Source organism: Pithys albifrons, chromosome 16 (assembly GCF_047495875.1).
Source record: "Pithys albifrons albifrons isolate INPA30051 chromosome 16, PitAlb_v1, whole genome shotgun sequence".
Lineage (NCBI taxonomy): Eukaryota > Metazoa > Chordata > Aves > Passeriformes > Thamnophilidae > Pithys > Pithys albifrons.
In genome coordinates, this window is record NC_092473.1 from 15,539,957 (window position 1) to 15,560,900 (window position 20,944).

Below are 20,944 nucleotides of genomic sequence, written 5' to 3' on the forward strand. Positions count from 1 at the left end.
GTTGGTTGAGATGGGCTTTTTTGTGGTGCCTTAATTGGATTTATGGGCTCATATTTCTGTACAGTTTTATATCTGCTCCCAGAAGCTGATAAATATGTTGCAAAAGCAGCAGGGTGGAGATGTAGGGGTTGGAAATGGGCTGTTCATCACAGGCAATGAGCTCTGAGGAATGGGCTAAAGGAAGTCCTGCTTGGCATCAGGCTGGGGGCAGAAACTCCCCCTTGGAAGTGAAGTTACCAGAGGAGGTTCCACTTGGGCTTTATGGTCACAGAGAGCCCATGGGAGGGTCTCAGCTGGATGTGGTTGGTGATGTTCTCACCTCTCAGTGTCTCCAGCAAGATCATCCCCTAAAATGTGCCGTGCTCTGAGGAGGGCCCAGGGCAGCCCCCAGGGCAGCCCCCAGGGCAGCCGTGCTGGGGGGCAGAGCCCAACCCTCTCCTCTCCCACTTGGGTTTGCACATTTATTTATATCTTTGTTGCTGCCTGATGAGAAAACCACGGGAAGGGGATTGTTGGAGTTGTGGTGTTACCCATGTCTGAGATGTGTGAAAAGGGTCAACTCCCTGATAGCAACTCCAGTGGATTTATTTCCTCTGAAGTTGGATTTAAAATGCATGAAAAAATCCTTAATTAATATTGCCAGCATTCATCTACTTTTTCCCTATTTGTCTTTATAACAAGAAATTCAGGGTGATTATTTTATACTGATTATTCCAGATGTATTTTGCTGCTTCTCCTCCAGTCTGAGCCTATTTCCTGGGCAGGTTTGAGCTCTGGGCTGGGTGAGAACTCTGTGAGAACAAGCCTGGACTCTGTTCCCATTCACAAATTCTCACCCAGTGACCTTGGGATTTGAGCATCAATTTTCTCTGTACTTCCCCATTAACGGCTTTCTGTTAATTGTTGTCCTGCAATGGTCCAGTTAAAGCACTTCCCCAGGCTGATGTTTCTCCATGGAAGACAAATCCACCTCTTGCCCCGTGTGGTGGTTCAGGGAAACCCTTTCCCAGTGGATGTTGTGGGAGGGTTGGGGTGGGCACCGCGGTGATGTGGCATTGGGATGGCGAGGGGCAATTTCTGTGAGCACATGCAGGGCTGGGAGCTGGAGCTGCTGCTGTGCAGAGAGCGTGGGGGCTCGGCTCAGCGGGGCTCGGTTCAGCGGGGCTCGGCTCAGCGGGGCTCGGCTCAGCTGGGCTCGGTTCAGCTGGGCTCGGCTCAGCGGGGCTCGGTTCAGCTGGGCTCGGCTCAGCGGGGCTCGGCTCAGCTGGGCTCGGTTCAGCGGGGCTCGGTTCAGCGGGGCTCGGCTCAGCGGGGCTCGGTTCAGCTGGGCTCGGTTCAGCGGGGCTCGGCTCAGCGGGGCTCGGCTCAGCGGGGCTCGGCTCAGCTGGGCTCGGTTCAGCTGGGCTCGGCTCAGCTGGGCTCGGTTCAGCGGGGCTCGGTTCAGCGGGGCTCGGCTCAGCGGGGCTCGGTTCAGCTGGGCTCGGCTCAGCGGGGCTCGGCTCAGCGGGGTTCGGCTCAGCGGGGCTCGGCTCAGCTGGGCTCGGTTCAGCTGGGCTCGGCTCAGCGGGGCTCGGTTCAGCGGGGCTCGGCTCGGCTCAGCTGGGCTCGGCTCAGCGGGGCTCGGTTCAGCTGGGCTCGGCTCAGCTGGGCTCGGCTCAGCTCAGCCCCTCTGAACTCCTCCCTCTCCCCCAGTTTGCTCAGCGGCAAAGAGCCGCCGTCCCTCTCCGGAGGGAGCTCAGCTCCCAAGTAATGATGTCCAGCTGCACTGACAGAATGTGATTGCTCATCAGTTTGGTTGATGACTTAATCTGGGGCTGATTAACGTCCTGGAGCCTGGCCAGATGATCAGAAATGATGCGCAGGTTTGCCGCGGGATACGGTTTGTTTAACATTTTAGCATCCTCCTGGCTCTGGTGTGGTGGCAGCGCCTCAGCTTTGCCCTCCACGAGGTTTGGGCTTGGCAGGGGGTGCTGAGGGCATCTCCTGTGTGGGGAGCAGGATGGGAGCTGGCATGGGCAGGCACTGTGCCACCAGCATGTGTCAGTGGCCGTGGCTTCACGAGGCAGAGCATCCCATGCTCCCCCTGGAGCATCACGTGGTGCTGGGGGACAAAGGGGGATCTCTCACAGGTTGGACTGGATGATCTTGGAGGTTTTTTCCAGCCCCAGTGGTGCTGTGATCACTCCCAGCAGTGATGAGAAATCACAGAGTCACAGAACATGCTGAGCTGGGAGGGACCCACAAGGATCATGGAGTCCAACCCTTGGCCGTGCACAGGCCCATCCCCAAGAGTCACCCCCTGTGCCCCAGAGCATCATCCAAACCCTCCTGGAGCTCTGGCAGCCTTGGGGCTGTGCCCACTGCCCTGGGGAGCCTGGTCAGTGCCCACCACCCTCTGGGGGAAGAACCTTGTCCTGAGATCCAACCTGACCCTGCCCTGACACAGCTCCAGCCATTCCCTGTGCCCTGTCCCTGCCCTGGCACAGCTCCAGCCATTCCCTGTGCCCTGACCCTGCCCTGGCACAGCTCCAGCCCTTCCCTGTGCCCTGTCCCTGCCCCGACACAGCTCCAGTCATTCCCTGGGTGCTGTCCCTTCCCTGGCACAGCTCCAGCCATTCCCTGTGCCCTGTCCCTGCCCTGGCACAGCTCCAGCCATTCCCTGTGCCCTGTCCCTGCCCTGGCACAGCTCCAGCCATTCCCTGTGCCCTGTCCCTGCCCTGGCACAGCTCCAGCCATTCCCTGTGCCCTGTCCCTGCCCTGGCACAGCTCCAGCCATTCCCTGGGTGCTGTCCCTGGTCCCCACAGGGCAGAGCTCAGTGCCTGCCCCTCCTTTGCCCCTCCTAAGGAAGTTGTCACTGCAATGAGGTCTCCCCTCAGTCTCCTTTTCTCCAGGCTGAGCAGTAACCCCCTGTCCTTCCCAAAAGTTGTTCCTTGAGCAACTGAAGACATTCTCTGCTCCTCTGTGCAGTTTCAGATCATCACCCCAGCAGGACCTTCTGCTGCCGGTGGGGTCTGGGGAGCAGGAGAGGGACCCCGGGCTGGGGATGGACACGGGGCTGGCACCCCTGGCTGGTGGGAGATCTGAGCCGGGGGAGCGGCCGCTCCTGCCCAGCAAGGGTTAAGCTGGAGCGGGGCTGTGGCAGGAGCTCAGTTGGTTCCCATTAGCGGCGCTGCCCCCGCTCCGCTCCACGTGCGGAACCGACGGGCGCGACCGGCACAGCCCGGACCGCAAAGCGGCCGCTAAAATAAACATCGCTGGGCTGAACTGACAGCCCGGCATGACCGGGAATATTAAACACCCCCCCTGAGCCCGGGGCCGGCAGGCACAGCCTCGGCCCCGCAGCATCAATGGGCGCAGTGTTGGAGTCGGTGCCGGTGCCAGCGGTGGGCAGCGTGGGAGAAAAACCCACCCAAAGGTGGCCCCGGGAGCGCCGCAGAGCCGGAGGATGCGCTTTGGCTCCCCTCGGGCGCTGAGCTGTGCCAAGGCGTTGTTTGGCGTTGGGAAAGGAGGTAAAAGGTTTATTAGAAACGAGATGTTTGGCTGAGGGTGGCAGATCCATTCCTGGCGGCGCTTTGGGAGCGCTCCAGCTCGGGGCAAGGGCGAGGGCATCTCTGTGCCCGCAGGGAGAGCGGAGAGATGCCGTTCCCAGGGGACTGATCCCTCCCTCTGCAGACCTGGATGCCATTCCCAGGGGATTGATCCCTCTGCAGACCTGGATGCCATTCCCAGGGGATTGATCCCTCTGCAGACCTGGATGCCGTTCCCAGGGGACTGATCCCTCCCTCTGCAGACCTGGATACCATTCCCAGGGGACTGATCCCTCTGCAGACCTGGATACCATTCCTGGGGGATTGATCCCTCTGCAAACCTGGATACCATTCCCAGGGAACTGATCCCTCTACAGACCTGGATACCATTCCCAGGGGATTGATCCCTCTGCAGACCTGGATACCATTCCCAGGGAACTGATCCCTCTACAGACCTGGATACCATTCCCAGGGGATTGATCCCTCTGCAGACCTGGATGCCATTCCCGGGGGATTGATCCCTCTGCAGACCTGGATGCCATTCCCAGGAAACTGATCCCTCTGCAGACATGGATGACATTCCCAGGGGACTGATCCCTCTGCAGACCTGGATACCATTCCCAGGGGATTGATCCCTCTGCAGACCTGGATACCATTCCCAGGGGATTGATCCCTCTGCAGACCTGGATGCCGTTCCCAGGGGACTGATCCCTCCCTCTGCAGACCTGGATACCATTCCCAGGGGATTGATCCCTCTGCAGACCTGCTGTATTTGTTTCACAGAGGCACAGGAACAGGCAGCACTTGCCAAACAAGGGGGATACTCGATGGCCCTCAAGGCAGAGGGATTTGGATGTTGATGTGTGTTGGTTGGTGCTGGTGGGAGCGGCTTTTCCCAACCCCATGGGGCTGGAATGTCCCTCTGGGATCACACACTGCTTCAGACCTGCCATGTTTCGTGTCACAAGGTAGACCAGTGAGTTATGAAAGGTGTGCTGTGGAGCTTTCCATCCTGAAATCATCCTTTAAAATATGGGTAATTATTATTTTTACCCAAGGAGGGCCTTGAGCAGGACAAGGACATTCAGAACAAGTGCACTTTTGTATCCAGGAATCCCAAGATTCCCCAGCCTGTTCCTGGTATCAGCAGCATTTCACATTTCTGTCTCTCACTATGTGTGTGTTTTCCTTCTGATAAAATTGTCAGGTTTTTGTAAGTCACTGTTTTAACCCTCTAATTGTTTAAAAAATAGTTACTGGAATGATGTCCATGCCAGAAGGTGCAGTGCTGTGGCATTGGCTGGAGAGGTTCAGTTCACAGAATCAGAGAATCACAGGCTGGGTTGGGTTAGAAGGGACCTAAAGATCATCTCATTCCACCCCCTGCCATGGGCAGGGACACCTCCCACCAGCCCAGGCTGCTCCAAGCCCTGTCCAACCTGGCCTGGGACACTCCCAGGGCTGGGGCAGCCACAGCTTCTCTGGGCACCTGTGCCAGGGCCTGCCCACCCTCCCAGGGAAGAATTTCTCCCCAATATCCCACCTAACCTGCCCTCTGGCAGTGGGAAGCCAATCCCCCTTGTCCTGTCACTCCAGGCCCTTGTTCACTGGCAAAAAAGGGAAGAATTGGCTGCTGGATTTTGTACATCAGCTCCTCATGGCCAAGAGTTTTCTTGTGCCTTGTTTTCCTTGTCCTAAATTCTTTCAGGCTGCATCCTTTGTTACTTGGGAGAAAGCTTAAAACAGAAGCAAGCTCTGCTGAGCTTTTGGCTCTGTCTTTGGGACAGCAACCTGGCTGCTCCTCATGCCTTAGTTTTATTCCAGCCTGCTCTCTAAGTGCTCTTCTATTAACAGGAGATTCACACCAGAATTCTCCTGGATCAGTGGCTGTGGAGCTGTTGCCTGGGGGGATTTAACAGCCCTGTGGATGTGGCACTTGGGGACATGGGCAGTGGTGGCCTTGGCAGTGCTGAGGGAAGGGTTGGAATGGATGATTTTGGAGCTCTTTTCCAACCCAAATGGTCAGTGTTTCTGTGCTGAGCTTGCTGTGTCTGTGGGGCAGCTGGAGGGTTAACCAGGCAGCCCCTGGCACCACATTCCCCCTCCTGCCCCCGGCGCCGGGTTTGGCACCAACACGGTGCCCGTTCCAGCCCGGAGAACTCCAACAACCAACCAGGTAGTCGGTTCCTAATGGCACAATTTACCCTTTGTGAACAGGTCTTATGAAAGGTCCTACTGTTTGTCTCGAGTTGTAAGGGGAAAAAAAACCCAACCAACCAACCCACCAACCAACCAAGCAGCCCAAGTGTAAGTGCCCAGGCCACGGAGCTGCCTCCTGCAAAGGTGGCACGAGCCGGGGCTGGGCTGGCACTCGGGGCTGGGCCGTGTGTGCCTTGGCCAGGGCTGAGCCTCGTGTTTATGAGCACACACCAAAAAAAGAGCCCTCTGAAGGACACAGCTCCTGGGTTTAGCACTGGACCTTTTAAAAGGGAAAAAATGAGGGCAGGAGGAGCTGTGGGAGAGCAGCCCTGGGGTGGGTTTGGAGCTGGGGATGGTAGGGCAGAGCTCTGGGGCCTCTGAGCAGGCACAGCTGATGGAAAGATGTTCAGAAAGATGTTCTGCCACTTTCTCCCAAGCAGTGGGTTTGCCCTTGGAGGCACTGGAGTGCCAGGAACTCTGCTGAAAAGGCTGGAAAATCCCAGTTCATTCAATAATAATAATATTTTATTTCTTTAATTTAATAATAATAATAGTCTAAGTGGTCTTGCTGAGGTGGGAATTGTCAGAGGGGGCAGCAGGAGGATTGTCAAGGGGATGTTTGAGGAGCCAGAGATCTCAGGGGAACAGATGTGGGACCCAGAAGGTCCCATCTGACCCTGGCTGGAGGTGGGAGTGTGGAAGATGCTGCTGTCTGGGATGACCCACATCCTCTGGGATGAAACGTTGACATCCTTCCCTTTGGAATGTTTCACACCCAGGTGGAACAGGGAAGGGCACGAGCTTTAGTTGGAAATATTAAGCCCTGTCACCTCAACCCACTCTGGAGCTCTGGCTCTTGCAGTGATCAGAAAAGCTTCAGGTGGTGTCCTGGCTCCCTTTTCTCTCCTTTCAGCTGCTCATGCCCATCCTGTTGTCTGAGTTACCAGTTCCTCCTGGTCCCTGCTGGGAGCTGGCAGGTCCATCACTGTGCTCCTGGGCCCAAGTGATAGCTCTGGGAGCAGGAGGAGAGAGCCAATGAACCCCAAATAATGTGTATTACAGGCAAATGAAAATGGCAGAGGGCACATGAACTGAGCAGAGGTATTTTCTAGCTGTCTGGTCTAAGGTTTGGTATCATTTTTCTCCAGGATTACAGGGGCTTTCACCTCATAAATTTGTGCCTGTTTGAGGTCGTTAATCTTTCTTTACATGTTGCCTTGCAATTTTAGAGCTTTGCCACCATCTGGGATCACATTTTAAATGGAGTTTCCACTCAGTACGTTCCTTCTCATGAAATTATTTATATATAGAGAGAAATGTATAATAAATACATCAGGTCTGGGTTGTTTTGAAACATTTTCGGTGCTTTCACAAGGGCTTACCTTGGGTGGAAAAACTTGTCTTCTCTAATAGAGAGTCATAACAGGGACCAATTAAAGGATCACATTGGCAATATGCTCTTAACTGGCAATTTAAAATATTGGAGAGGGAGCTGGGGAGAGATGCAGGGGGGAAGGTGAGTGCTCCAGGCCAGGGAGCACCTTCCTGGTGGGAAACCTGGGAGTGTGACACGTCTCAGCACCCTCTGATGGACACCAGCAAAGCTGGGGGAGGATTGCTGCAATCCCCTCCTTGCCTCCTTGGGGCTGCCCTTAGCTCATGGTTTGTCTTCTCTGTATGGTTTAGCTGACATGGTGATGTTCATGGTTGGACTTGATGGTCTTGGAGGTCTTTTCCAACTCTGTGATTCTTATGGACTTGCCTTCCAGGCTGTTCACCCCGAAACCAAACGTGACCCGTGTCTGGTGCTCTTAAACAAACCCTCTCCCAAAGGCAGTGATGACCCACAGTTGGTTCCACCAGGTTCTTCTGAGATGTCTGTCCCAGGCCCTGCTAATTATTTGAAAGGGGTTTTGAACAAATAAATAGCCTGAGCAGTTCCTCGTGTAATTTTAGCTCTGGACCTCTCCAAGAATGCACAGAATAAACAGGTGAATCTGCAGCCCACCCCCAATTAACTGGATGCTCAGGGAGCAGCTCTGAGCACAGTGTCAATAAACAGGGATGCTGCGGGCCATGGAAATGTGGGATTTGTTACTGGAGAAGGACCAGGGGGTGGGGGCAGTCTGGAAAAGCAAACAGTGCAGCTGTAGATCCTTCTACCCCTCCCCAAGTGGCTGGAACTCCAAGCCCATCATTTCGGTGGCCCCCCCAGTCCCTCCTCACTCTTGCTGGTCTCGGTCAGGCTGAGTCACCCCAAGCAAAGCTCAGCTTTGCTGTCCCAGCCCCGGGTGTGGCAGGGAGAGCTCCCACCTCCACGGCCACTCTGTAAACAGGCAACCAAAATATCCCTGGGGGTATTTTACGGTGCCAAGGCATAAAATTGCCCAGCAGATTCTGCTCCAGGACCCTCTTCCCTGCGGCCACAATTCCCTGGGAAACCCACGGAAGGGGAACATCGCTCGGACTCACCGGGCTTTGAACTCGCCCTTGCTGAGGCTTTGCTGGCCAGGACAGCCAGGCTGGGACGCTGGGGAGAGGAGTTAAAAATGAAACAGCAGATTTATATATATCAAAAGTAAAAATATATGTTCTCCATCTGAAGTTTCTTCAGGCCCTTTGGGAGAGTGGCGCGTCCCGGCGGCTCTGCTGAACCGCCAGCGGTTTATGGTCGTGCTGGCACCGAGTCAAACACACATCTCCTTGGCTTGGGCTGCTCTCAAACAGGCAGATTCCAGGGGGTTTTTCTGGGAGCTGAATATTACCATTGACTGGGCAAGGGAAGCTCTGCCCAGCGAGAACATGGAGGGAACTTTTCTTTTTAATAGTTCCACGGGGACTTAATTATTTGGATGTTGCGGTGCCGAAGCCGAACCCGCCTGACCCACCAGACCTCCGAGCAGGGGGGGTTTGATCCAGGTACAACTCCTTATTTATCCTTATGATTTTATTTTGATTGGAATCTTATTAATGATTGGGAAGTTTCAAAGGGCCTGTTGTTAACCTTGAGCTGCTGTGTCAGTGTTTGTGGTGTGGACGTGGAGCCCCTTGTGCTGAGTGGACACATCAGACACCCCCAGGATGAGGGGCTGAGCTGTTCAGGGCTCACTTGGCCTTCCAGAGCCTTCCCCACACGTGGAGCTCTGTGCAGAACCTCCTCAGTCAAGCTCTCTGCCCGTGGGGAGCCCCTGGCACGGTGAGGAAGCCGCAGCTCTCCGGCCTCTCCCTGTTCCAGGCAGGGTGTGTTGCAGGAGTCCTTGGTTACTCCCCAGCACCAGAGCTCTGACTTCCCAGCTCTCATCTCCCCACACCTCTCAGCAGCTGGGAGTGACCCTGCTTAGCTCCTCTCTGCTGCTGCCTCTTTGCAGAGGGCTGGGCAGGAGTTCCTGCTCGGGCTTGGGAATGCAGAGCTTTGATCTGCAGATGCAGAAGGAGGAAGGGTCAAGATCTGAAGCAGAATAGACTGGCAGAGAAACAACCTTTTGGATCGTGGTGATCAAATTATTGTGGAGAATCCTTTTCATTTTTTGTCTGAAGTACAAGAGAACTCAGAGCTTTTCCTTGCAGCCCAGAAGATGAGTTTGTGCCTCGGTGCTTGGGAAGCTGGAGAGCTTTGCAGTTCATCTGAACCTTCCACAGGCAACCAAGAAAACATTTACTAAGGCCTCTTATCCTGCTTTGCCAGGGTACTGCTGCTCCTCACACTCTGCTGGGTGTGCCAAAGGCTTTCCCTCCCTCCCTGAGCTGGTCCTGATGAGTTCATGGTGCCTGTTCTGGGGGTGAGGTGGGATTGCATCCTGTGATCCCATGGGATAAGGGGGGATGGAGTGAAAATAGGCTCAGATGGGATATTAGGATAGAGTTCTCCCCTGGGAGGGTGGGCAGGCCCTGGCACAGGTGCCCAGAGAAGCTGTGGCTGCCCCAGCCCTGGGAGTGTCCCAGGCCAGGTTGGACAGGGCTTGGAGCACCCTGGGCTGGTGGGAGGTGTCCCTGCCCATGGCAGGAGGTGGAACTTTAAGGTCTCTTCCACCCCAAACCATTCTGCAGTTCTGTTTCTTTTGACCCAATAGGTGCTTCCTCTCTTTATTTGTATTTGCTGTTGTTCCATTTCCTTCTGGTTTTCAGGATTTTTCTGCCATTCCTTGCACTTGGTTGGACTCTGGTCTTAGAGGGCTTTTCCAGCCTAAACTATTCCAAGATTCTGTGATTCCCTGCCCTCCAGCCTCACACTCCCACGCTGCTCACAGCTGTGCTGTGAGACCAATAAAGGATCCCAGAAAGGTTTGGGTTGGAAGGGACCTTAGAGATGATCCAGTTCCCCCCTGCCCTGGGCAGGGACACCTCCCACCAGCCCAGGTTGCTCCGAGCCCAGCCCTGACTGAGCAGGGGGTTGTTTGAGGACAATGTGGGACTTGTGTTCCTGCACACGTGGAGGAGAGCCTGGAGGTTTCCCTGGGCTGGGCTGGGCTGGGCTGGGCTGGGCTGGGCTGGGCTGGACTGGGCTGGGCTGGGCTGGACTGGGCTGGGCTGGGCTGGGCTGAACTGGACTGGGCTGAGCTGGGCAGGGCTGGGCTGGACTGGATTGGACTCAGCTGGACTGGAGTGGGCTGGGCTGGACTAGATTGGACTGGGTTGGGCTGGGCTGTGCTGAGCTAGACTGGGCTGGACTGGGCTGAGGTGGGCTGGACTGGATTGGACTCAGCTGGACTGGCGTGAGCTGGGCTGGACTAGATTGGACTGGGTTGGGCTGGGCTGTGCTGAGTTAGACTGAACTAGCCTGGATTGTACCGGGCTGGGCTGGGCTGGGCTGGGCTGGGCTGTCCAGCCTGGGATTAAGTTTATGTAGCCCCAGCAACAGGGAGGCTGTGAGGAGAGACCTGTGCACTCACAGCCTTCCCTCTGGTGTATAATGGCCTTCTGTTGGGGTTTAGTAGCCCACAGTTCAGTAAATTAGGAGTCTTCAGGTACTTAGCACTTTAATGGTTCTCACTAAGAACATAATTAAGCCATAGACCCCTTAGGGAGAAAAAGCAGTTTATTGTGCATATTTTTAGACTCTGTTCGAGCCCTCGTAAAACCTGGTGGGTACAAGAGAGAGAACAGGCTGAGCTGGAGAGCCCCAGTTGTGGGGCAGCCCCACTGAGCCCCTGCTCACACCTTCCAAATCTGCCCTGGGATGGAATTCCTTTGCTCCAGGCCCATGTCCAGCAGCAGTTTCTCTGGGGCTGCTGGAGGAGTGAGGGAGGCAGAGGGTTATTGCACTGCCCTTGTGTCACACCCCAAACTGGGGCTCCAGAATGAGGTTTTCATTTAAAAGCACCTCGTGTGTCACAGAGTGCCCCAAAAGGGGCTCCCCCCAGCCCCTCTCACTGCCCTGGCATTGATTATTTGGTTGCATCTGACTTGGAGCTGCATTTTTCCTGTGTCTGTGTCAGGAGGACACAGTTGTGGACTGGGGGAATTCCTGGCTGTTTCTGGGATGCTTCCTGGGATGAGGAGATGGATGGAGGGGGAATCTTCACCAGGAAGAGGAGAGGCAGGACAAGGGGAATGGCTTCAAACTGAAAGAGAGTTGGTTTAGGTGGGATGTTGGGAAGAAATTCTTTATTAAGAGACCCTGGCACAGGTTGGGCAGAGAAGCTGGGGCTGCCCCATCCCTGGGAGTGTCCAAGGCCAGGCTGGACAGGGCTTGGAGGACCCTGGGCTGGTGGGAGGTGTCCCTGCCCATGGCAGGGGTGGAGCTGGACGATCCCGAAGGTCCCTCCTGACCCAAACCATCCTATGACTCTTCTTGCAGAGCAGCCACAGAGCAAAGCATAAAGCTCAAAATCCCAGAAATAAGCCAGATGAGGTGATCCTGGAAAGCATTTCCCTCCTCCTGGGATCTGACACCGCTGCCCCCACCACCACCACCACGATGCTTCCATAGGATGTGATTAATCTGGGATAGCATGTGGAGGGGAAAGGCCCTCTCTAACCCCAACAGTGCCCTGGGTGCTCTCCCAGCCCCAACAGGACATGCCAGTCGGGGTGTTGGTGCCCAGCACCTCTGGGCAGCCATGGGCTGAGGCCCAAGAGGAAAGCAGGAGGTTTTCCAGCATCCCAGGTGCCTGCCTTCTCCAGGGTGACCCACCCCCTGCCCTGGGCCCTTTCCTCAGCACCCCATCCTGAGCAAACACGGCTCCCTCCCAGGAACCTGCGCCCGCAGCATCTGGAAGGCATTGGGAGGAACACACACACACACCCCGAGCCCTCCTCCCTCCCCCAGCAGCCTGTGGAGTGTCTGGGACATGTGAATCACTTCCCATCTCTGTGTTTCAGTTTGCTTGTGGAATCACAGAGTTATGGAATGGTTTGGGTTGGGAGGGACCCTGAAGCTCAGCTTGTTCCTCTCCTGGGCAGGGACACCTTCCACTAGACCTGGTTGCTCCAAGCCCTGCCCAGCCTGGCCTTGAACTTCCTTCTGCTTCTTATCCCAATCCAGTGGGACTTGGGGCTGGAATCTTCTCTTTGTGCCCTTAAGCAGGTTGAGAGGGGACAATATCTTGAGTCCCAGTCCAGACAACAAGTGGGGTTAATCCATATTGATATGTTAATTACCTATGTAAATAGGTGTGTAATTAGACATGTGACACTCTCTGCTCTCCTGGTCCTCGGCCATGAGTGCTGAACATCCCAAACTCCAGGACTGGCACCTCAGCTGGGCCAGTTTTGGTTAAAGCACTTAAAATATAATATTAAAAGGAGCCAAGCCTGCCTTTTTGGGAGGATAAAACCATCCAAACTAGCGTGGCCAGCAAGCCCAGGGCAGTGACCCTTCCCCTGGACTCTGCATTGGTGAGGCCACACCTTGAGTGTTGTGTTCAGTTCTGGGCCCCTCAGTTCAGAAAGGATATTGAGGGGCTGGAGTGGGGCCAGAGAAGAGCAACGAGGCTGGAGAAGGGACTGGAGGTGGCACTGAGTGTCCTCTGAAACACCTCCAGGGACAGAGAACCCACCATGTCTTGATCCAACCCTACTGTGATCAGGGACAGAGAATCCACCATGTCTTGATCCAACCCTACTGTGATCAGGGACAGAGAATCCACCATGTCTTGATCCAACCCTACTGTGATCAGGGACAGAGAATCCAACATGTCTTGATCCAACCCTACTGTGATCAGGGACAGAGAATCCAACATGTCTTGATCCAACCCTACTGTGATCAGGGACAGAGAATCCAACATGTCTTGATCCAACCCTACTGTGATCAGGGACAGAGAATCCAACATGTCTTGATCCAACCCTACTGTGATCAGGGACAGAGAATCCAACATGTCTTGATCCAACCCCACTGTGATCACCAGCCCAGGGCACTCTGTGCCCCACTCTGTGCCCTGGGCTGGTGATCACAGTGGGGTTGGATCAAGGGTTGATGATCTCAGAGGTCTCTTCCAACCCAACTGAGAAGAGCAACGAGGCTGGAGAAGGGACTGGAGCACAAGTGCTGTGGGGAGAGGCTGAGGGAGCTGGGGGTGTTCAGCCTGGAGAAGAGGAGGCTCAGAGGTGATCTCAGCACTGTCTGGAACTGCCTGAAGGGAAGTTCTGGCCAGCTGGGGGTTGGTCTCTTCTCCCAGGCACTCAGCAATAGGACAAGGGGGCACGATGGGCTCAAGCTCTGCCAGGGGAAATTGAAGTTGGAGAGCAGGAAGAAATTCTTTGCAGAGAGAGTGCTCAGGGATTGGAATGGGCTGCCCAGAGAGGGGGTGGATTCCCCATCCCTGGAGGTTTTTCAGCTGAGCTTGGCCGTGGCACTGAGTGCCATGATCTGGTAAAGGGACTGGAGTTGGACCAAGGGTTGGACTCGATGATCTCCAAGGTCTTTTCCAACCCAATCCATTCTATGATTCTGTGATTTCTCAGCAATGTGCAATCAAGGTGAAAAGCACCTCGTTGGGAGCCTGGCTGGGATTCTGGGAATGCTGGAGAAGAATCCACCAGGCAGAGTAACTCAAAGCAGGTCCTGTGTGCGGGGAGGGCCCCTGGGTGGCACCTGGGGCTGCCCTGACCCCAGCCCTGGCTGCAGTGGGGTTGGCACAGCGCCCTGAGCCCGGGGCAGGCAGGAAGGATGTGGGCTCTGTCCTCGGGGGCTGCAGCAGCTCCAGCCCTGCACACCAAGCCCTTTATTAATCCCAGCTTTGCTAATAAGGAATTACAATAGTTGTGGGATTTGGCAGGGGCAGCCCCCTCGCCTGCCATGCATCCTGCAGGACTTTCCCTGCTTTGTTTGTATTTTGGATTTAACTACAAATAATTTAAAGATGTGTTGTGTCTCCTTCAATTAACATTTGTGTTTTCAGCCTCTCTGGTTTTTTGTTGTTACAATTTCAAAACAATTCCAGTGAATTTGAGCCTGTCAGATACGCTGAGATAAATCAACATTTGTTTTTACTGAAATTGCAGGATTTCTTAGGATGTCACTGATTAACATATCAGGGTTTGGGTTTGCTGCCTTTGTAAAATTTGCAGCTTTATTGTGCTGGATGGAAAATCTCCCAGTGTCAAAAAATTCAGGCTGATAAAAGAATAATATTGTCCCAAGGCCAGTGTGTAAATACCTTAACCAGCAGAACATGTTTAGAGGAATTACACTTTCCTCTCCCAAATTACCATCTTGGAAAGCAGCTCTACCACCACATTTATTTCAAACTTAAACATTTGGAAAGAAGATCTCCAAAGTTTTGAAATCTGGTTTCCATTCCTGGCTCTGGTTGACCCACCGTGTGACCCTGAGAAAATCTCTGTCTCAGTTTCTGGATCTGCTCAGTTGCTCTGATGATCTTCACTCATGCAGGGCAGTTTAACATCCCTGGGTGTCAGGCTGTGGGTAATATTTCAGTATTAAATATTAGTTTAATTTGAGAAGGGTTTGGGTTGTGATGAGAACAGAGAGAATTAAAAACTCTTGGTTTTTAAAAAAAGACGAATTGGTTTCCAAATGTGTTGGGTTGGCAAGAAAAAACTTGAGTGAAGTGATTTTCTCTGCAAAGAGATGAGTTCCCAGAGGCAAAGGATGGTCCACCTGGGGGAGGAATTAAGGAAAGAGGCTAAAATTCTGTGAGTGCCTTTGCTGCTGAGCCTTGGAGAGAGGATTGATCCCTTTTGCTCCCCCCTTGCAGACGCAGCCGGTGCCCAACCCCATCTCCTACTTCCTGCACCGCTCGCCCTGGTGGTTCCACCGCCTGGAGACCCTCACCAACCACCTCCTCGAGCTGCTGGTGCCCTTCTTCCTGCTGCTGGGCCGGCGCCTGTGCCTCCTGCACGGCCTCCTGCAGATCCTCTTCCAGGTGAGCTGCCCCTGAGCTGCCTCCCCAGGGCAGTGTCGTTAGTGGGACTGGAGCAGGGGGTGGCTGAGAGGGATGGAACTGCTCCTGGTGCCCCTGGGCTGCCTCCCCAGGGCAGTGTCGTTAGTGGGACTGGAGCAGGGGGTGGCTGAGAGGGATGGAGCTGCCCCTGTGCTGCCTCCCCGGGGCAGTGTCGTTAGTGGGACTGGAGCAGGGGGTGGCTGAGAGGGATGGAGCTGCCCCTGTGCTGCCTCCCCGGGGCAGTGTCGTTAGTGGGACTGGAGCAGGGGGTGGCTGAGAGGGATGGAGCTGCCCCTGTGCTGCCTCCCCGGGGCAGTGTCGTTAGTGGGACTGGAGCAGGGGGTGTCTGAGCTGCTCCTGCTGTCCCTGTGCTGCCTCCCCAGGGCAGTGTCGTTAGTGGGACTGGAGCAGGGGGTGTCTGAGCTGCTTCTGCTGCCCCTGGGCTGCCTCCCCGGGGCAGTGTCCTTGCTGGGACTGGAGCAGGGGGTGTCTGAGAGGGATGGAGCTGCTCCCACTGCTCCTGTGCTGCCTCCCCAGGGCAGTGTCCTCACCAGGGATGGAGCAGGGGGTGTCTGAGAGGGATGGAGCTGCCCCTGAGCTGCCTCCTCAGGGCAGTGTCCTCACCAGGGCTGGAGCAGAGGGTGTCTGAGAGGGATGGAACTGCTCCTGGTGCCCCTGGGCTGCCTCCCCAGGGCAGTGTCCTCACCAGGGATGGAGCAGGGGGTGTCTGAGAGGGATGGAGCTGCCCCTGTGCTGCCTCCCCAGGGCAATGTCCTCGGCAGGGCTGGAGCAGGGGGTGTCTGAGCTGCTCCTGCTGCCCCTGGGCTGCCTCCCCAGGGCAGTGTCCTCGCCAGGGATGGAGCAGGGGGTGTCTGAGCCACTCCTGCTGCCCCTGAGCTGCCTCCCCAGGGCAGTGCCCTCACCAGGGATGGAGCAGGGGGTGTCTGAGCTGCTCCTGCTGCCCCTGGAGCTGTGGGGGGGCTGCCCATAGGTGGGCAAGGTGCACACACACGTTCCTCAGGCTGGCTCTGCCAGGACATGGGCACATGTGGCATTCCCTGGAGCCAGAGGCACCCACTCAGTGGGCAGGTGGGCAGCTGAGGCTCCAGGTGGTTCTCAGCAGGAGCTGTGGGATCTCACCTGGGTCCCAGCACTGAGGCTGCTCTTGGGGCCATGCTGGGGGTTGTTTCCCGTGCTGCTGGTTTGGTTTCTGGGTGGCAGAGAAGTGTCAGCCCAGGATTGGGGCAAAGGGGCTGATCCTGTGGCTCAGGAATACCTGCAATTTCTCCAAAAGCTCATTTTTATGGACAACTTTCACCTTTTTGAACAGATTCCTTGTTAGATGTTTAACATTCAGGTGTTCTTCAAAGCTGATTTTTGTGGACATCTTTCACCTTTTGAAGAGATTCTCTGTCAGATGTTTGACATTCAGGGGTTGTTCTTTATCTCTGAAATCATTTGAGCTGCTTTTCACAGCCAGATTTACTGAGCTGAGGTTCAGAGTGAAAACAACACATCGAAAAATTAACAGTGTTTGTATTCCAGTTGAATTTTGGGCTTGGGGGTTTTTTGTGCATATGGAAAACTCAGAGGACAGAAGCTCCTGTGTGGATATTTCCTAGACCCAGCCTGGTTTCTGTCATCTCTGCCCCTGCAGGATGCAAAGGGCTCGTTATCCCCCAGCCCCTCCAGCTCCCAGCCCTGCCTGTGTTTGTTCAGCATCATTTCAGCATCATGAAATTCATACTCAGTAGCTGTTACTGCTTCCTGTGACCACTGAACTGGAGAACTTATAAACTCCCTTGGTAAACCACAAAAATGCTGATCAGGTTTTAAAGGTCTGACATAAAAGCCTCAGGGTTTGTGCCCTCGTGGAGTTTCCCCCTCCTTGTGCTTCCCAAAGGCTTCCTGTTGTGTCTGGGTGCCACTGGGCATCAGCCTGTACCTCTGCACAGCTTTTGGGCTCACTTTGGGTGTGTTGGGATGGATCTTGGGCAGCTGGAGGTGCCAGCAGTGGGGCAGGACAGGCCTGCCCAGGGGAGGTCTCCATGAGGTACCACTTGGGTTTGTGATGGGCATTTTGGTGTCACTGGGAGGATTTTCCTCAGCCCAACCCTAAAAACTCTCCTCTTTTGTCTGGTGGGCAAAGCAGAACTCCCATCTCTGCTGGTGCTTGGGGCAGAAGGAGGAGGGAGAGGTGGGATCAGCAGCGGGAATGGGCAGTGGGGGCAGTTCTGTGTGTGAGGAGGGGCAGGAAGGGGGTGGTGGCTCCTCCTCAGGTGAGCAGAGCTGGGAGGGAGCAGGACACACCCCGGTGAGTGGCCCATCAGAGGCAGCCCCATTGCCCAGGGCCAGGCTTTGGCACAGAGCTGTGCCTCAGGGCAGGGCTGGCAGAAGGATCAGAGGGGTGGGCTGAGCTGGGGGTGCTTTGCCTTCACAGCTCTGCCAGGAGGAGCTCTGTGACCAACCAACCCAACCTCCCTGAGCTGCAGGAGGGCAGGTTTAGATAAGAGAATAGGGAGAAATTGTTCCCTCAGAGAAGCTGTGGCTGCTCCATCCCTGGGAGTGTCCAAGGCCAGGTTGGACAGGGCTTGGAGCACCCTGGGCTGGTGGGAGGTGTCCCTGGGGTGAAACAAGGTGGTTTTCAAGGTTTCTTCCAACTCAAACCATTCTGGGATTCTCTCAGTGCTCCTCACTCAGCACTTCTCACCTTGGGGTTGCTCCATCACCACCAAACCCCCAGCCAGGACTCGTGGTCAGTGTCACCTCTGTCACCCTCCTTAGGGCCCTGGGTGTGCTGGGGGACATCAGGCAGGGCCAGAGGGACCTGGAAAAGCCACCTCCATCCAATAAGGGCTCCTAATGACACAGAGTAAATGCAGGCATCAAGCCCCTTTAATTGGCCCTTTATTGATAGCTGGCAATTACTGCCTGATTTCTGTCACGAGGGGAGTCTGCAAAGCAAAAAGGGTCCCAGTGTAAAAAAGCAGCTCTGGTGCCTTTACAGCATTTCAACAAAAACCTGTTTATTTAATATTTACTGCCCTTTTCTTCATTCAGAATGACTTTTATTGACAATCCTTCTGCTCTGCAAAGGAAGCAATAAAGTTTAATGTTGATATACCACTTAATTCTGCTTTTCAAGATTTGAATTGACATTACATGCAAGTTTTATTGGACATTTTATAATTGTTATTGGAGTCATGGTGGCTACGTTGAGTGAGTGTATTTTTCCAGATTCCAACTGGCCTGGAGAATATTGCTTTGTCAGGAACCCAAAAAAAGTTGAGCTTTATTGGAGAAAAACAGAGTTTTTTCCAAGTGTGAACTTGCTCTTCTTGCCCAGTTCACGTTTGTGAGGGAAAAGGCTCAGTGAGTTTGGAAACAGCAGAGAGGAGGGGCTGGGCAGGGGAGGGTGGGTGTCTGTCCACCCTTGGGTTCCTGAGGGATTGGGGTGGTTCCAGCCTGCTGGAGCATCCTGGGCCACCTCCCATGGGGAAGGTTTGGGTGATGGTGACAAGTTGGACACCAGGAGGAATTTCTTCATCAGAAGGATTGTCAGGCATTGGAAGGGGCTGCCCAGGGCAGTGGTGGAGTCGCCATCCCTGTGAGTGCTCCAAAGACAGATGGATGTGACACTTGAGGACGTGGTGTGGTGGTGAACGTGGTGGTGGTGATGGTTGGACTTCATGATCTTAAAGGGCCTTTCCAACCTGAATGATTCCATGATTCTGTGGATCTGGGATTGGTGGGGTTTGTAGCAGTGGAGGGGTCTGAGGCTCAGCAATGCACACTTAGATCTGCAGCAGCTCAGGGGAAACCGAGTCCAAAGGGTGGGGAAGGAGAGATTTGGGAGGGTCCTGGAGCCCCCAGGTGAGGTGAGGCCCCTGCTATTTGTGGTTCTGTGGCAGCCTCAGGGCAGAGCCCTGGTTTGGGGGAGGAGGGAGCAGGAGGAGCTGCGTGGGAAGGCCAGTCCTGTCCTGCTGCTCCCCTTGGCTCTGAACCCCTGGAGCTGCATGTTCCTCACGCCATCTGATGCTCAGCTTACACCAGCAATCGTGTTTCTTGGCTCCTTCTGAGCCAGGCAGTAAAATTCCACTGCTTGGCCAAGGAGTTGATGAGGGGAAGTGAGAGGAAAGCCAGGAAAGAGCCACCTTGCCCCTCAGAGCTGGCAGGTAGTGCTGGATTGGGGCACAACAGGAGGCTGCAGCACCACCAGGGAGGGGGCTGAGGTTTTCTGCAGCTGGGCCAGAGGGGAAGGAGCTCCAGTAGCACAAAGGCAAAAGCCATAAATAAGTAAATAGAGTGGCAAGTCCAAGGCTGGTGCTGTTGGAAAGGCAGGGGTCATTCCCTCACTTCTGCATCACAGGCACAGCCTGGGGACGTGGGCAGAGCTTGAGGCTCTCCAATCCCTTTGGCTTTGAATGAACATGGGGAGTCTGAGCCCTTTGTGTGGCCTCTGAGAACTCTGTGGCTGATGCTCCAGCACGGAGCATCCTCGTGGTGGGGAGTTCCTGGAGGGAAACTCCTCCTGGTGCCTGGATGAGCTCAGCCCCACGGCAGACAGAGGACAGAAGCTCCCAGAGGAGCCAGATGGTGCTGCCAGTTGTTCCCTGCCACCACTCCTGCTCCTGGGGAGCTCTGGCAGTGGGTTTGGGCAATCCCAGGGTGGTTTCAGCAGGAGCAGTTTGTAAAGCAGAGGGATGACAACACCAAGAGCCAGGCTGAATTCCAGCCTTGCAGAAGGGAAAGATAAACCCTTCAAAGTCAGAGCCCCAACCCAGAAACCGCCCAAGGCAGCTCCAGGGGTGCAGCCAAGGAGCTACAGGGGAATGTGGTGGCTTTATGAGGGCAGGGGGACCCATGGAGGGACCCCCAGAGGGGAATGTGGCAGAAACCTCTGGCTCCCTTCCCGTGGAAAACAAGCTCTGAGCTCTACCCTTGCCCAGCTGGGCACTGCACCAGGGACACCCAACCCCTGGGAGCTGGGAGTGTGCAGGAGAGTGGGCAGCAAAGTCATTTTCCTCCTCCTTTTCTCTTTCTAGGCAGAAAACAGTTGTTGAATAGACATTTTCTGCCTTGGCTTGGCCAAACCCCAACCTCCTAAAACTTGGGATGGAAATGGACGTTTTCCTCTGGTTGATTTTGTTCCCATCTCTGCAGTGCTGGGCAGGGGAGGCAAAACAGGGGTTTCCTCCCTCTCTGGTGGGAGGGAGGACCAAGCCCCCTGTCCCCCCCAGCTCTGCCACACCACAAGAGCTGGAGGGGGGCAGGGGAGGCAAAGCAGGGGTTTCCTCCCTCTCTGGTGGGAGGGGAGGACCAAGCCCCCTGTCCCCCCCAGCTCTGCCACACCACAAGAGCTAGAGGGGGGCAGGGGAGGCAAAGCAGGGGTTTCCTCCCTCTGTGGTGGGAGGGAGGACCAAGCCCCCTGTCACCCCCAGCTCTGCCACACCACAAGAGCTGGAGGGATGAACTGCCCTGGCAGCCACACACAGCAAATTGAATCAGGCTGTTGCAGTGCCACAGCTGCAACATATTGTGTTGCTGACTTAGGAGGTAGCAGAGGTCACAGCAGCAGCCTGGAGAGAGGGAACAAAAATGAAGAGCCCCCCCTTCCCTGCAGAAAGTGTCTGACTCCAGTGTTTGTTTTCACTTGTCAGATGCGAGCGGGGTTTGGGCTCTTTCCGGCTCGGCTGTAAATCAGGGGTGTCTCCAGCAGGATTAGCAGAGTGCCCCCAGTGCCAGGCTCGTGGCAGGAGGATCAGGCCCTTCCTCAGTGCTTTAGTTATGCACCTCCAGGCCGTGTGCCCTGCTCGGGGAGTTGTTTCTGTGTGTTGGTGCAGGGGAGTGTCGTTGCCTCCTGAAGGTGTTTG

General features: G+C 55.2%; 1 protein-coding gene across 1 annotated transcript in view; it reads left to right on the forward strand.

Annotated features, from left to right (window-relative positions):
* The window catches only part of LOC139679581 (lipase maturation factor 1-like), a 113,088-nt gene that overhangs the window by 52,325 nt on the left and 39,819 nt on the right, over nt 1-20,944 (forward strand). The window contains exon 4 of the mRNA XM_071571447.1: nt 14,886-15,053. Within this exon, the coding sequence (XP_071427548.1) occupies nt 14,886-15,053 (168 nt within the window). The remainder of the gene's footprint in view (nt 1-14,885; nt 15,054-20,944) is intronic.